General features: G+C 39.1%; 1 protein-coding gene across 2 annotated transcripts in view; it reads right to left on the bottom strand.

Moving 5' to 3' along the window:
• The window catches only part of LOC137190752 (atrial natriuretic peptide receptor 1-like), a 124,070-nt gene that overhangs the window by 25,330 nt on the left and 86,086 nt on the right, over window positions 1-12,654 (bottom strand). For both annotated transcript variants that reach the window (XR_010930280.1, XM_067600367.1), the window contains exons 6-7: window positions 1,504-1,595; window positions 4-139 (exon numbers count right to left, since the gene is read on the bottom strand). Coding sequence is in view for 1 of the 2 variants with exons in the window: in XM_067600367.1 (XP_067456468.1) it covers window positions 4-139; window positions 1,504-1,595 (228 nt within the window). In the remaining variant the exon portion in view is untranslated. The remainder of the gene's footprint in view (window positions 1-3; window positions 140-1,503; window positions 1,596-12,654) is intronic.

The following is a 12,654-nucleotide window of genomic DNA, read 5'->3' as shown; positions in this document are numbered from 1 at the left end:
GACTTGCCAGGCAGATGGGGTTGTCGTTCTTGAAGCCGCAGACAGGAATGTCAGGAGGACAAACGCCACCCGGCCACTGCAGCGTTGTTCCAGGGATGGCGGTCAGCTGCTCCTCCGAACTGTTGTACACCAAAACTATCTGGAATAAAACAATTAAATATTAAATCTTAGTAAGAAATTTAAGTTATAATATTTCAGATTTCAGTCCTGGTTGATTTGTTGACATGTGAGGTTACTGGTGGTAACAGGAAGTCCAATTTACAGGACAGTGAGTAGTTTAAAGCCTTTTTAGTCTCCGGAGGAAGATGTGTGAAATCTGACAAAATGCCTCAAGTGATGTCACTTGAGTCAGTGTCGGCTGAGGTCTTAGACCACAAGTTTAAAAAGTAAATCAATCTGAGGGTTTGGAGTTAGAAAGAAGTGAGGTTAACAGACCTCCAGGCTACATTAGCTGCTACTAGCATAACACACCACAATCTGTACTGTTGAGTTAATTGAGTCAAGTTGCATTGTGGGTAATGTAGGCGCCAAGTGTTAACAAGAAGAAGAATGTGTGGAATAAAAAAAGACGATATCTCTGCTGCATCGATTTGGATCTTTTTTTTCCAAACTTACACATTTTTCTTATAGATCTGTTGATATTTTTTGCCAGATATCACACATATATGCAGATTCTCTGGAACAAAATCATTATTTGTTTTCTTAAAGCAGCTTGAACTTTGTATTAAAAGTATTTAATCCTCTCTTAACAAAGAGGCTTTAAAAACTTTATCTGTCTTTGTTTCCTCAACTCTTGTTGTTTATTCTTTTTCTCTACATTTATGTTAAATAATTATTTATGTTTAAGTAAATTATTATCTACTTTAATTCTCTATCTTTTTTTTGTTTGTTTTTTGTTGTTTTTTTTGTCTAAGTTTTTGTTTTCACTGAAAATAAAGTTTTAAAAAGTTCTTCTGTTTCGTTACAACAAACCCAGAAATACAGAATACATCACTTCTTCTGCTGCAGCAAACAGCCTGTTCTATATGACTGTTTATGTGTCAAATTAACTTTGAACTTTATTCAGCAACAGATTTAAATACCATATTACCATCTATATAACCCTCCTCCTCCACCAGATTCATGAGAATTAGAGAGATGAAAAGCAGGTCGCAGGTCAGATAAAGATGATTTAAAGAATAATTTTACACCAACAGTAATATCACTTCTCTGTGCTCTGACTCTCATCAGTTTGGATAAATCTTACGTGATTTCCCAGAAGATTTACAGGATTAAAGAGGCGACGGAGGACAGAATGAACTTTCACACCGAGACAGAAACTATCAGAGTGTGAAGGAGGATGAAGAGAGAGAGAGAGATGGAGAGAGGAGTGAGGGAGGAAGAGGAAAATAAATTAAGTGCTGAAGAAAAACCCTCATATCGAGGTGGGTGAAGGTCACAGTAGAGCTTACCTGTATGTGTGTGTGTGTGTGTGTGTGTGTGTGTGTGTGTGTGTGTGTGTACCTGGAAGGCGCTGGTGTTGGTGTCGATGTCCCACAAGGCGAAGTCTGTCTCTCTGTCTCCGTTCTCGTCCAGGTGGACCAGACCTGTTACACCTGAGGAACAAAGAGTTATAATAAAGTAAAGTAAAGATCAATACTGACTGTTTAGTATCAATTTATTAATCTGTATCTGTTGTTTTTTCTTGTTGTTTCTCTGTCAGCAGAGATTTGTCACTGATTCCTCCGTCGTCTCAGAGAGCAAATTAATGTTCACAGTGAATTCATGCATGACGAGATAAATATGCAGGACATCTGTCATGTCAGATGAGGTTTATATGCAGATGCTGCTTGAAAGAGAATGTTTTATTTAACGAGAGCAGCAGCAAATACTGCTGAAAAACAGTAATTATACAGAAACACTGAAGCTGAGAAAAAAGGGTCTATTTGAAAACAACAGCAGCCACAAACAAAATGATTTCTTCCAGTTTTTTAACTGATTAATCAATAATTTGATACATTTATGTGATTTAAATGTTGCTTAAACACATCAAATCAAAGAGCAGTTGAGATGTCGTGTTACTGCTACTCTGTCTCCTAGAAATTACGTTCAAATACGACTTTAATGACGACAAAACTGCAACAGCAAATCAGTGTTTTGTTATAAATGTAATGCAGGCTGAATTAAGTTTTCTCTCAACATAATGAGAAAATGTTAATTAGTGTATTTGGCAAGTTGCACAAATGTTGATACTGAATGTACGAGAGAAATGTTCACTGACGACGTAGCTGCTTGTTTTTCTCTGAATAAAGTTTATTATTATTAATTGTTTCCTCTTTTGGTCTATTTAACTCTGTATCTCAACATCACTGCAAATGAGGGAAACCTCAATGTTTTTCAAGGCTTAAACGCACAATATGTAATTTCAGCCGCTAGGGGTCTCAATCAAAACAATAACAAAAGACGGAGTGTGATGACGGTGTGAAGTAGCAAGGGATCATGGGAGTTGTTGTCTTCGTTGTTAAATAACCAGCTTCACCGGGATAGGATTACTCCAGTGTTCATCATTCAGGATGTTTTTACCGGCAGAGGTCTCCTCCTCTCCAGAAACAAACGTACACGCAGATTAAAATCGTTAAAAATACTAATTAAAGCTGTTTCACCTAAAAAATCAATATTTCTCCGAAGATGTTTGGTGACCACCGGACTTCCTGGAGGGGCTGTTATCCGAGCTGCTGCTAACGTTTGTCCAGTTTATTTCTCTGATAACTTAAGATCCAGACGTCCAATGACTAAAATCCTTCTTCCAGTTAAAAGATATAGTTAAAAACCACCTAAATTTATCACGAAAATGTGTCTTAAAACTGAATAAAAGTCCATTTATAACAGTTTGTGTGGAACAACCACAACGCCGATGTATTATCTTGTATGTGTGTAAGTTACTCTTTGGTAGACGCCATTGTAGCGGACAAACACAGCGCCGCCGTATGCATCTGGTGCGTGTTTACTCTTTGGTAGAGGAGGTATGACGTCATCAACAGGCGACCAAATGAAACGGTCCGTTACTTTGATTAAATTACAGATTTCTCTGGGTTTGAACATTGTTGGAAACATTTGGGATAATGTAAGTACACAACTCAACAACATATATAACATAGGTCTAGTTGTTTTTAGACATTTTAATGTGGAATAATTACATATTTTAGCTTTAAATAAAAGTTTGAATGAAGAAGAAAGAAATAAAAAAGCTCCACAAATCAAGTATTTATGATGTTACTGCTGAATATTTTCCTACATTATGGATTATTAAATGTGTTTTTTTTTATTACATTATGAAAAGTGTTTGTTTGTTTCTGTTTGTTTCTGTTGTTTTCTTCTTATGTTCATGTATAAACCCTCCGACTAATCTCGCTCTCTCCTGCTCCATCGCTAATTGCCCTGTTTCTATGGAGACGAGTCTGGATCTTAATAGATAGCTACCCATCCCCCGACACACACACACACACACACACACACACACACACACACACACACTCACACACACTCACACATTCTCTAACTGCTAATTGGCTGTAATTAACCTCTAATGGCTATTTTCCTTTTTCCCACCTATAAATCAGAGAGATGCAGTCCAACACCTCCGTCTCTCTCTCTTCACAGCCTGCAGTACTTTAAAGCAGAAACACCTGATAATACTGATTTACAGTAGTAATGTACTCTCATGAAGTTCAGGGAGTAATAAAATACAATATAACTTTATTGTCCTCTTGAGTGGAAAAGTATTTTTAGCTCACCAAATCATAAAAGCAGCTCAAGAACATGAGACACATAAAATATGTGAGAACAAATGAGATTTTAAAAAAAAGTACACTACAGTTCACACGTAAAAATACATAAAAAGCTTTAAATTAAAATGCTGATCTGCTTTTGGAATAAAAGACATCTTAAAAAACATTTTTGGTTGCCATAAAAAGAATCAAAAACATAAAGTTTAGGCAGCAGAGAACGAGATATCCTGACATGAATCCTACATTTCCCATAATGCAACTGGCCTTTTTGTTAGACGCTCCCTGAAACATAAACATCCACACTTCCAAACTCTGAAGCACTGTTTACATTTTTGTAAATTTGTATTTAAGAATTTATAAAAATGGCAAAAGATCCACTTACTGGAACTTTTCCTGAGCTTTCAGCTGCATCACATGACCTAAGTAAGGAATTTTGCACTAAAGTAATTTATATTCTTCATCGTTCTACATGCAGAGACTTTAAAAAAGTTAACAAGCACAGATTCAAGCAATTCAGCTGTTGTGTTGTTGCCTTGTAAAATATATTCAGTATCATGATGTCAGTTTTTAATGTTTCATACAAATCTGAGAACCTTTATATTGTTGGTGGAAGAAATATTCAGATCATTTACTCAAGTAAAAGTTTCAATACAGCAACGTAAAAAGCACAAAAACTTACAAGTAAAATTCCCACGTGAAAAATCCAAAGTACATAAGTATTATGAGCTTGATGTAGTTAAAGTATTGCAGTAAAAGTACATAAGTATTATGAGCTTGATGTAGTTAAAGTATTGCAGTAAAAGTACATAAGTATTATGAGCTTGATGTAGTTAAAGTATTGCAGTAAAAGTACATAAGTATTATGAGCTTGATGTAGTTAAAGTATTGCAGTAAAAGTGGTGGTTTGGTCCCTCTGACTGATATATTATTATATATGACATCATTAGATTATTAATAGTGAAGCATCAGTGTTAGAGCAGCATGTTACTGTTGTAGCTGCTGGAGGTGGAGCTAGTTTACACTACTTTATATACAGTTAGCTAGTTTAGTCCAGTGGTTCCCAACCTAGGGGTCGGGCCCCTCCAAAGGGTCAGCAGGTAAATCTGAGGGGTCGTGAGATGATTAATGGGAGAGGAAAGAAGAAAAAACAAAGTTCTGATAAAAAGCAGCATCGCCACTAAGACCGGTGACGACAAAGAAAACGTGTTAATGAATGTAAAATTGACTGTGTACCGGCTGAAAAAGCAGCAGCTGGTGTTATTCTGATAACAGTGTTGATATGTACGGTGATGACGTCATGAGGGGGCGGGGTCATAGTGTCAGATAATGAGGCGGAGCGGCGTCCATGCAGAGCGAGTGGTGGTCCGGTGTCTTTATGTCGGTGGATGACATTTAGAGACGTGCTGATTGGACGGGGGGTGTGCTCCTGTCGCTGAAATGTCAGAGCGCTGAGAGCTTATTAAAGTCATAAATATATCTGGACCGCACGTACACACACACAAACACACACAAACACACACACACACACAAACACACAAACACACAGAAACAGGAACAAACCAGGGTGTTTCAACTCTGACATCATGATATTATTTGCACCTGTGGCAGATATTCCTACATGTTTAAATCTAAAGCAGCTATAATCAATATTTTAAGTTGATATGTTGAACATGTCAGCAAACAGTTGCTTATTTCCACATCCAGCAGTTACGGAGCAACATTATCATTCATGTGGAGTCGTGTTTCTGTCCACCTGGTGAATATAAGTCCATTCTTTTTTTCTCTGAAAACGACGCTATGAGACGCTGAGAGTGAACCAGAACAGTAAAGTTGCAGCCGGACAGATAAACAATGAGCTGAAACTCACTATAAAGCTCCGTAAAGCCGAGAGGAGCTGCAGAGTCTCTGATAACTCTCTGTAGGTTCGTCACTACAAACCACAACCAACACGTTACACACTGACAGATCAGATCTTTTAAACTGAAAGAAAAAGCTGACGTAGCACAGAGAAGAAGCTCGATGTCTCTTAGAATACCAATCAGGATGAAACTGCACTGGTTTCAAATCCAAAGAATTAATCTCTTCAGTTTCAGTTTGTAAGTGAGACACAAACTTTGAAGTTAGAGAGCACACGTATCACACTCACAGTTCTGTTGGCTCTAAAAACGTGTCTGTCCCTACGCTCTCAAACTTTACACTACAGACTGAACAACACACTGATTTCAGCTTGGAGTACTTTTTGTCTTTCCTGAGCCGGTCTGTGAGTCCAGCAGTGAACTAGAAAAACAACAGCACAGGTTGAAAATTCAGCCACCAAAAACGACGTTTAGTTACGTTTACGCCATCTAGTGGCTGTTCAGATGACGTCAATATAAAGTGACAAATGTTCATACTAGGAGGAGGCAGGTTGGGTGGATGTATAGATAGATAGATGGCAAAAAGTGAACTTAGCTGCAGGAGACCACTGTTCCCTGTTGAACTTAAGTTTTTTTAAAAACCATAACTTCAATTGTCGCGGTGTTTACTGTTGCCATGATGACGGAGGTTGCATAACTTTAAAGAAGTATCTACGTAACAGGGTCAACTGTGCAGCGTATGTATTATAATTACACAAAATTTGTAAATAGTTAAATCCTGACATGCTAATCCTCCAGGGTCAACAGGTGGAACATTTAAGGCTCAGTTCACTGTAACCCTACGATCACTTTTGTGGGTGCCCCCCCCCCCCCTGTAAATGATGTCCCCCGCCTTTACCTCTCCCCTTTTGTTGTCATACTTCATGGGAGAGGTTAGCGACGTTTGTGCACTTCCTTTTCGAAGTTTGTTTATCAGTTTGGACTTATTGTACAGTATGGTAACACAATTCTGTTATTTAATTTGTGTAGGAACCTGAGTTAGCGTCACAACTGACTGGAGGATATTTTCTTTTCTAGTCCCTGCTAGAAACCACCGGTTACATCTATAACCCACACCACGTTTCAAGTGATCATTTTAACCAAAACTCTGATCTTTCCCAAATCCTAACCAAGTGGTTTTTATGCCTAAACCTAACCAGACCTTAACCTCTGCGCTGTCACGCCATAAAACATCATTATTTCTTACAATTACTGCCGATAGAGGTGGCATATTAATAAAACGCTCCTACGCGACCTATGAGGACGTGTTGCTGCGGAGTACAGCTCATACAGACGGATCCCAGCGAGGGACACAGAACAGTTGGAGCAGCTGCGGGAATGTAAGCAGCCATGATGAAAATTGGCTTCAGGCTGTGTTGAATCAACCAACCACAGAGGCGTGATAATGGACCATCTAATTACAGTTCATCAGGAATAGAATACCATCAATCAGAAAACGCTGGTGGCTTCAGGTATGCAGGAAACATGTGGAGAAGTAAACAGCATGGGAACATCATGGGAGAGCTATAAGGTGAAGGCAGCTAAAATTAAATAAAAACCTTAAATAAACAACCCGCTGTTATACAGCAGAAACAGATTATTTAAAGGTTCTATTTGTAAGAATCAGAAATTCCTTCTCATTAGTGACACCTGTGGCTGTTAAATGAGCTGCAGTTAACATCCTGTTGCTCGCACTCACGTGTGCTCACGGTGTGATGTCTTTTTCCTCAGTTACACTTCTCATAATTACATAAACCATCTCTAACGTGTTTTGCACCGTGTGTCAGCGAAGCATCTCTCCCTCCCAGTCAGTCTCAGTGAGCTGTGGTCGGGGAGCAACACACTGCTGTGCTTTTATTGTGAAATTTGTGCTTATTACAACTTTTGGACAGCAACAGGAAAAACAGAAGGGGTAAGCTTTGTTCTGCTGTCGCTCTGGAGCTTGTTTTCTGCTCCTTTGTTTAGGAAATAATGTGCTCAGGAGTGGGGGACTTGGGTTTTTTATTGTGAAATGTGTAGTGGTTGATGGAGGCAGCTAGCTGTTTCATTAGCTGGAGAGCTAATATCTGCAGGGTGTAGCACCGTTTTTGTTGTGTTGTCGTGTCGTTATGCCTCAGAAATCAGTCCAAAGGCTGATATACCTAACCAACAAAGCAATTACTAATTGTAAATTGCTTCATAATTCTTACATGTAGAACCTTTAATAATGTTATATTGCTATTCCTCTATTTAGCCACTAACCTTAACCAAAGTGCTTTTGTTGCTTAAACCTGAACACACACAGGACTCACAGGATACAAACCCTCATCCTGCATCTTGTTCGTCCACCCCGATCTCCTCCCCCTTGACTTCACAGCGATATATATGAATGTAGCTTCATTCATTTGAAAAAAAACGTCACCTGTGAGCAAAATCCTGGCAACGATTAGGTTCGACGTAATTGAGAAAACAGTTTAGTTATATATGAATGTAACTTCTAGGGGACAGGGTTGACATAGTGGAACATTTAGCAGCTGAAAAGCCAGATCTTTCCCTCAGGAGTTGGTAGAGAGTGAAAACAGAGGCTAAAAGAGAGTGAATATTGGACTTACATTCACCAGGTGCACAGAAACTCCAAATGAATGATAATGTTGCTCCGTAATTGCTGGATGTGGAAATAAGCAACTGTTTGCTAACAAGTTCAACAGCTTAACATTTATATTTAATTGATATGAATGTTAATCTTCAGTTTTGCAACTATTCTGAGCTGAAGAACATTAAGCTGCTCTACAGCCAGATGGAAAAGTGAGCGAGTATTTCTTTTTTCTCATTTGAATTAAAAATGTACATGAACACATTTATGTTTTTACGGAAGTCATGATTTCTCGGCTGTCTACTTATTCTCTGTCTGATCCTGTGAACGCTGCCTCCACACATGAACTAATCCTCATTCATGCATATTAATACTTAATAGAGGGTGATAAGGCCACAGTCCTCTGGAAAATTATATATGAGGAGGGAGAACGAGCGTGTGTGTGTGTGTGTGTAAGAAAGAGAAGGAAAAGGCGTGAATGAGACGGTTAGAGAGGTGGAGAGTAATAAGATTTCATCAGATGATAATATCCATGACAAACAGGGCATGGGAGGAAGGAGGCAGGCTGACTGTAAAAACCATGAATAGGAGCTGAGATGGAGATCAGATTACAGCTTCCTCTCTCTGTCGCTTCCGCTCCATTAACTAATGGACAGACACTTCTCACCGTGTTTGATGGATTGGGAATATTGCCACCCATCTATTGTGCTGCTGTGTTCAGCAGGTTCAGTTTTTCCTCAGGAGAGAAACGACAACATTAGTGATTTGTTCAAATGCTTAAAAACACCTTTGTTTACATTATCCTGACGTTAACCTCATGGCCGTGCAAGTTATGACGGTTGTCTCTCAGATGCAAAGAAACAAAGATAAACAGGTGCCTTCCTGCTTTTATAGAAACTAAAACCTGTGCTTACTGATTATATTTAAAGGTGGAATAGCAGTCAGGAAATATAACACTAGTATCAAGCTAGATCTTTAGCTGTATCTGGTTGTTTTTTGGTGCTAAGAATGTGATGAAAACCAGGATTTAATGGAGATTTATGAATTCAAATTGATTACATGCAACAGACGCTGGTGGCTTTTAAATGGATGATAAACCAATATACAATATGGTTGTTAGCTTTGGAAAACCCCCTTCCTCCACATCTTTCCAATGTTTAGTATTAAGGTGGGGGGGCGGGGGGGGGCTGTGTTTTCAGCAGCTTTCCAAAATAGACAATCACACTCCACATCGTCATCAGTCAGCTATGTGAAGGTGAGGAAAGAGCCAAGGGTTTGTACTGCCACATGCAACACAATAAATGTCTTCCATTAGAGACTGTCCGAAAATATGTGCTGTTACCCCCGTATTTACAGAATATCACGTCTCCCTCCTCTCTATAGAGACTGGTTTTTCACTCTGCCTTTGAGTGCAGCCCTTCCTCTTTGTTGTTAAAGCAGCTGCTAACAGCACAGAACAGAAAAGAGACGTCTGTTCAAACCTGACTAAGGTTATAACCTTTTGTAACGGCATACAGTGACTCTATTTTCAACATATAACTGGTTCTACAGGATCTCCTAGACAGATTTCTTGGCAAAAGACCGTAGAAAGTGAAATTGTTGACGTACATTAGAGTGAGGTACCACCGCAGTGATGGCGGCTTGTCTAATAGATCTAATCCAGAAGTTTTCAAACTGTGATGCGTGCGACGAAGAGACATGAGGAGCAACTTGCATCAAAACTCGTCCTCCTTCTTTGAGTTGCAGACATGATCCACATAGTTCGTCATATCATATCATTATCTCTGACGTTCGTTGTGAATAAACCTCCATAAATCTGCTTAGAAATCCTAAACAACGATCCTCATAGCTCCAGAACTTGCTTGAGAATCATCACGTTTTTAAGTTTTCTTCAGTATCAAAGTAATTCAGTGACAGTCGTCTGTACGTCCATGTTACACTGCAAACAGCTGATTCAGCAGACTTTTAATGGAATTGATTTGAGCAAATGTAAATAAATATCGGCTAGAAAAACAGGTCTGAATTTATAGCTCACAGCTCACAACTTGCTGAATCCATGGTGATATCACACCGGAGAAGGAGAATGACAAAATCCATTATTATACAACACGTAGTTCAGACCAAGCAATCTGATTGGTCAACTAGACATTTAGAACATGCTCAAATCAGCATGACAGCACACCTAGCTGTGCTCAAATGAAAAAAGCCTCATCACTAGAAATATCACTTCGCCATTCATTAGAACTACAGACTGTGACGTTGCGCTGACAACAGGTAGACGACTGGTGGTTGATTTGAATTGAGTTGTCTTTCTTTTGTGTTTGTGAAACTGGATTGAACTGAACTGATTAGGGGTTGTAGGGAAAACAAAACAGATCCTTTGCCGAGTGGACTGAACTCTGAGACTGTGGGACGAGTTATCAAACCCTTCTTCACTCTTCATCATTACCTGGAACCCCCATACACAGCAAAACGTAGCCATTTTCCCTTCAGTTGAGACTATATTTCAGCTTCCACTCCGTCATTCTCCATCAGCTGTGCTGTTGCCACGGCGTTACTAGCTTAAAAATGTCTGTGAAGTTTGCGGACAAAGTAGCTAAATCTGTCCATGGAAAAAATTTTTTTTTCAGCAGATATCTTAGTTACAACAAGATTGAGCTAACAAAGCGGTTTTTTGTTTATATGTGAGGTATTAATTCAGTTTGGGAAATGCCGCGATCTCCAGAAAGCATTAGCTGAAGTTGGCTAGCTAAGTCAGCAGGGACTAGAAATCGTCTCTGTTGCTAGGTCATTACTAAGGGTCGGTCTACTTGCTGGAGTAGTAAACTAGGTTTCATTACATAGGATTTTACTGACATGAGTGATTGTTTTCCAGGTATTAGTCATACCCCATGTATTTCCATGGAAATGGAGGTAACACAAGCAAAAAGTTTTTTTATTTTTAGAGTGAACTGCCTCACAATATGAATAACTTTTGTTCATATCTTTTATTTTGTTGGTAAATGTTGTGATGCGACAGTAATGTGACGGTAAAGCACACCCTCTCATGTAATATTATTAAATATCAACTTTTTCATGTTGCACTATCTATATTTTTATGACATTATTGATGCTGAGAACCTGTGGTTTGATTACTGGGAATCAAACTCCCCTTGAATGTTTTGAAATCTGAATGGTTTACATTAGCTCTCTGTCTCTTTTATTGGTGCATTTAGAACCTTTCTGACACTGACAACAGTTGAAACACATAACGCAATGTATGAACTGCAGAAATGTGGTTAAAGTCACTGCTGTTCATTGCATGCATGTCCTGTGCATGTTTGTCCTGATAAGATATAAAAAATATGAGGAGACGTTCATCAAAACTTGCTCTACGGTGCCACTAGTGGTCAAAAACATCACTGGAGACCTTTAAATTACTACCTAACTAGGCTCAGCTTAATTCATGAATTAATTAATTAATAGACCTGATATTTCAGACAGAAACCAGATCTGTAAGACTTTATTATTTCTTTCACAACATCTGGAGAAGCTGTTGTACAGCACAAACAGCACAGGGCAGGTCTGTTTTTAGGAGCCTGTTTTGGTCCTGAAAACCAAAACCTGTTGCTTAGTAACCAGAATTGCCTCATCATTGGTCTCACCTGCCGACGGCTTATAAATCAAAGATTAGGAAAGGATGACAAATCTCATTATAACGTCTCAGCTCTTTCATCACATATTGTCAGGTCAGACTCAGTTGCAGAGCAGGTAAACAGGTTCATCACACAGCAACAGCATGAATACACATAAAACTACAAACCTCCAGAGCTTCAGTGAGGTTGTGTGTGTGTGTGTGTGTGTGGTTATGAGAAGAAAGGGCTAATCTACGGCAGCCAGCAGGAGACATAAACTACTGTAAATGACAGCTTCTTCGGTCCCTGCTGCCATCTCTCTCTCTCCAGGTGTCCATTTCTGCAAAGAGCAATTATTCTTTCATTTCAGCCAAAATGACAGCATCAGTTTTGAAGTGCGAGCGCCTCTTGGGGAGCGACTGAAATGGGTTTCAAATGTGTTTTTCAGTGTGACTGAAAACTGGCAGCGATCCTGGAAACGGCCAGTTGAAGTGGGAATTTAAAGAAAACGGACAGATAGGAAGAGAAAACACTCCCAGCAGTCCAGCAGATGGTTTACGTATTAAATGACCGAGATTCACAACTGTACTCACTCTACAATGAGGGGTTTCAGATCCCCCCCCCCCCCCCCCCCCACCATCACCCCCAGGCTGATTTAAAATAGTAATAATTTAGTTTTTTGTCTGGTTTTCAACAGTAGGATAGAAGAATGTGTCTGTGTTCCAGGCATATAAGATATTTCATTTTACTTATGATAAACAATAGTTTCTCAGCCCATATTATAAGATAAATGAGATAAAATGAGA

Source organism: Thunnus thynnus, chromosome 10 (genome assembly GCF_963924715.1).
Source record: "Thunnus thynnus chromosome 10, fThuThy2.1, whole genome shotgun sequence".
Taxonomy (NCBI): Eukaryota; Metazoa; Chordata; class Actinopteri; order Scombriformes; family Scombridae; genus Thunnus; species Thunnus thynnus.
Note: the sequence above shows the minus strand (reverse complement) of the source record. Positions and strands in the feature narration are given on the sequence as shown.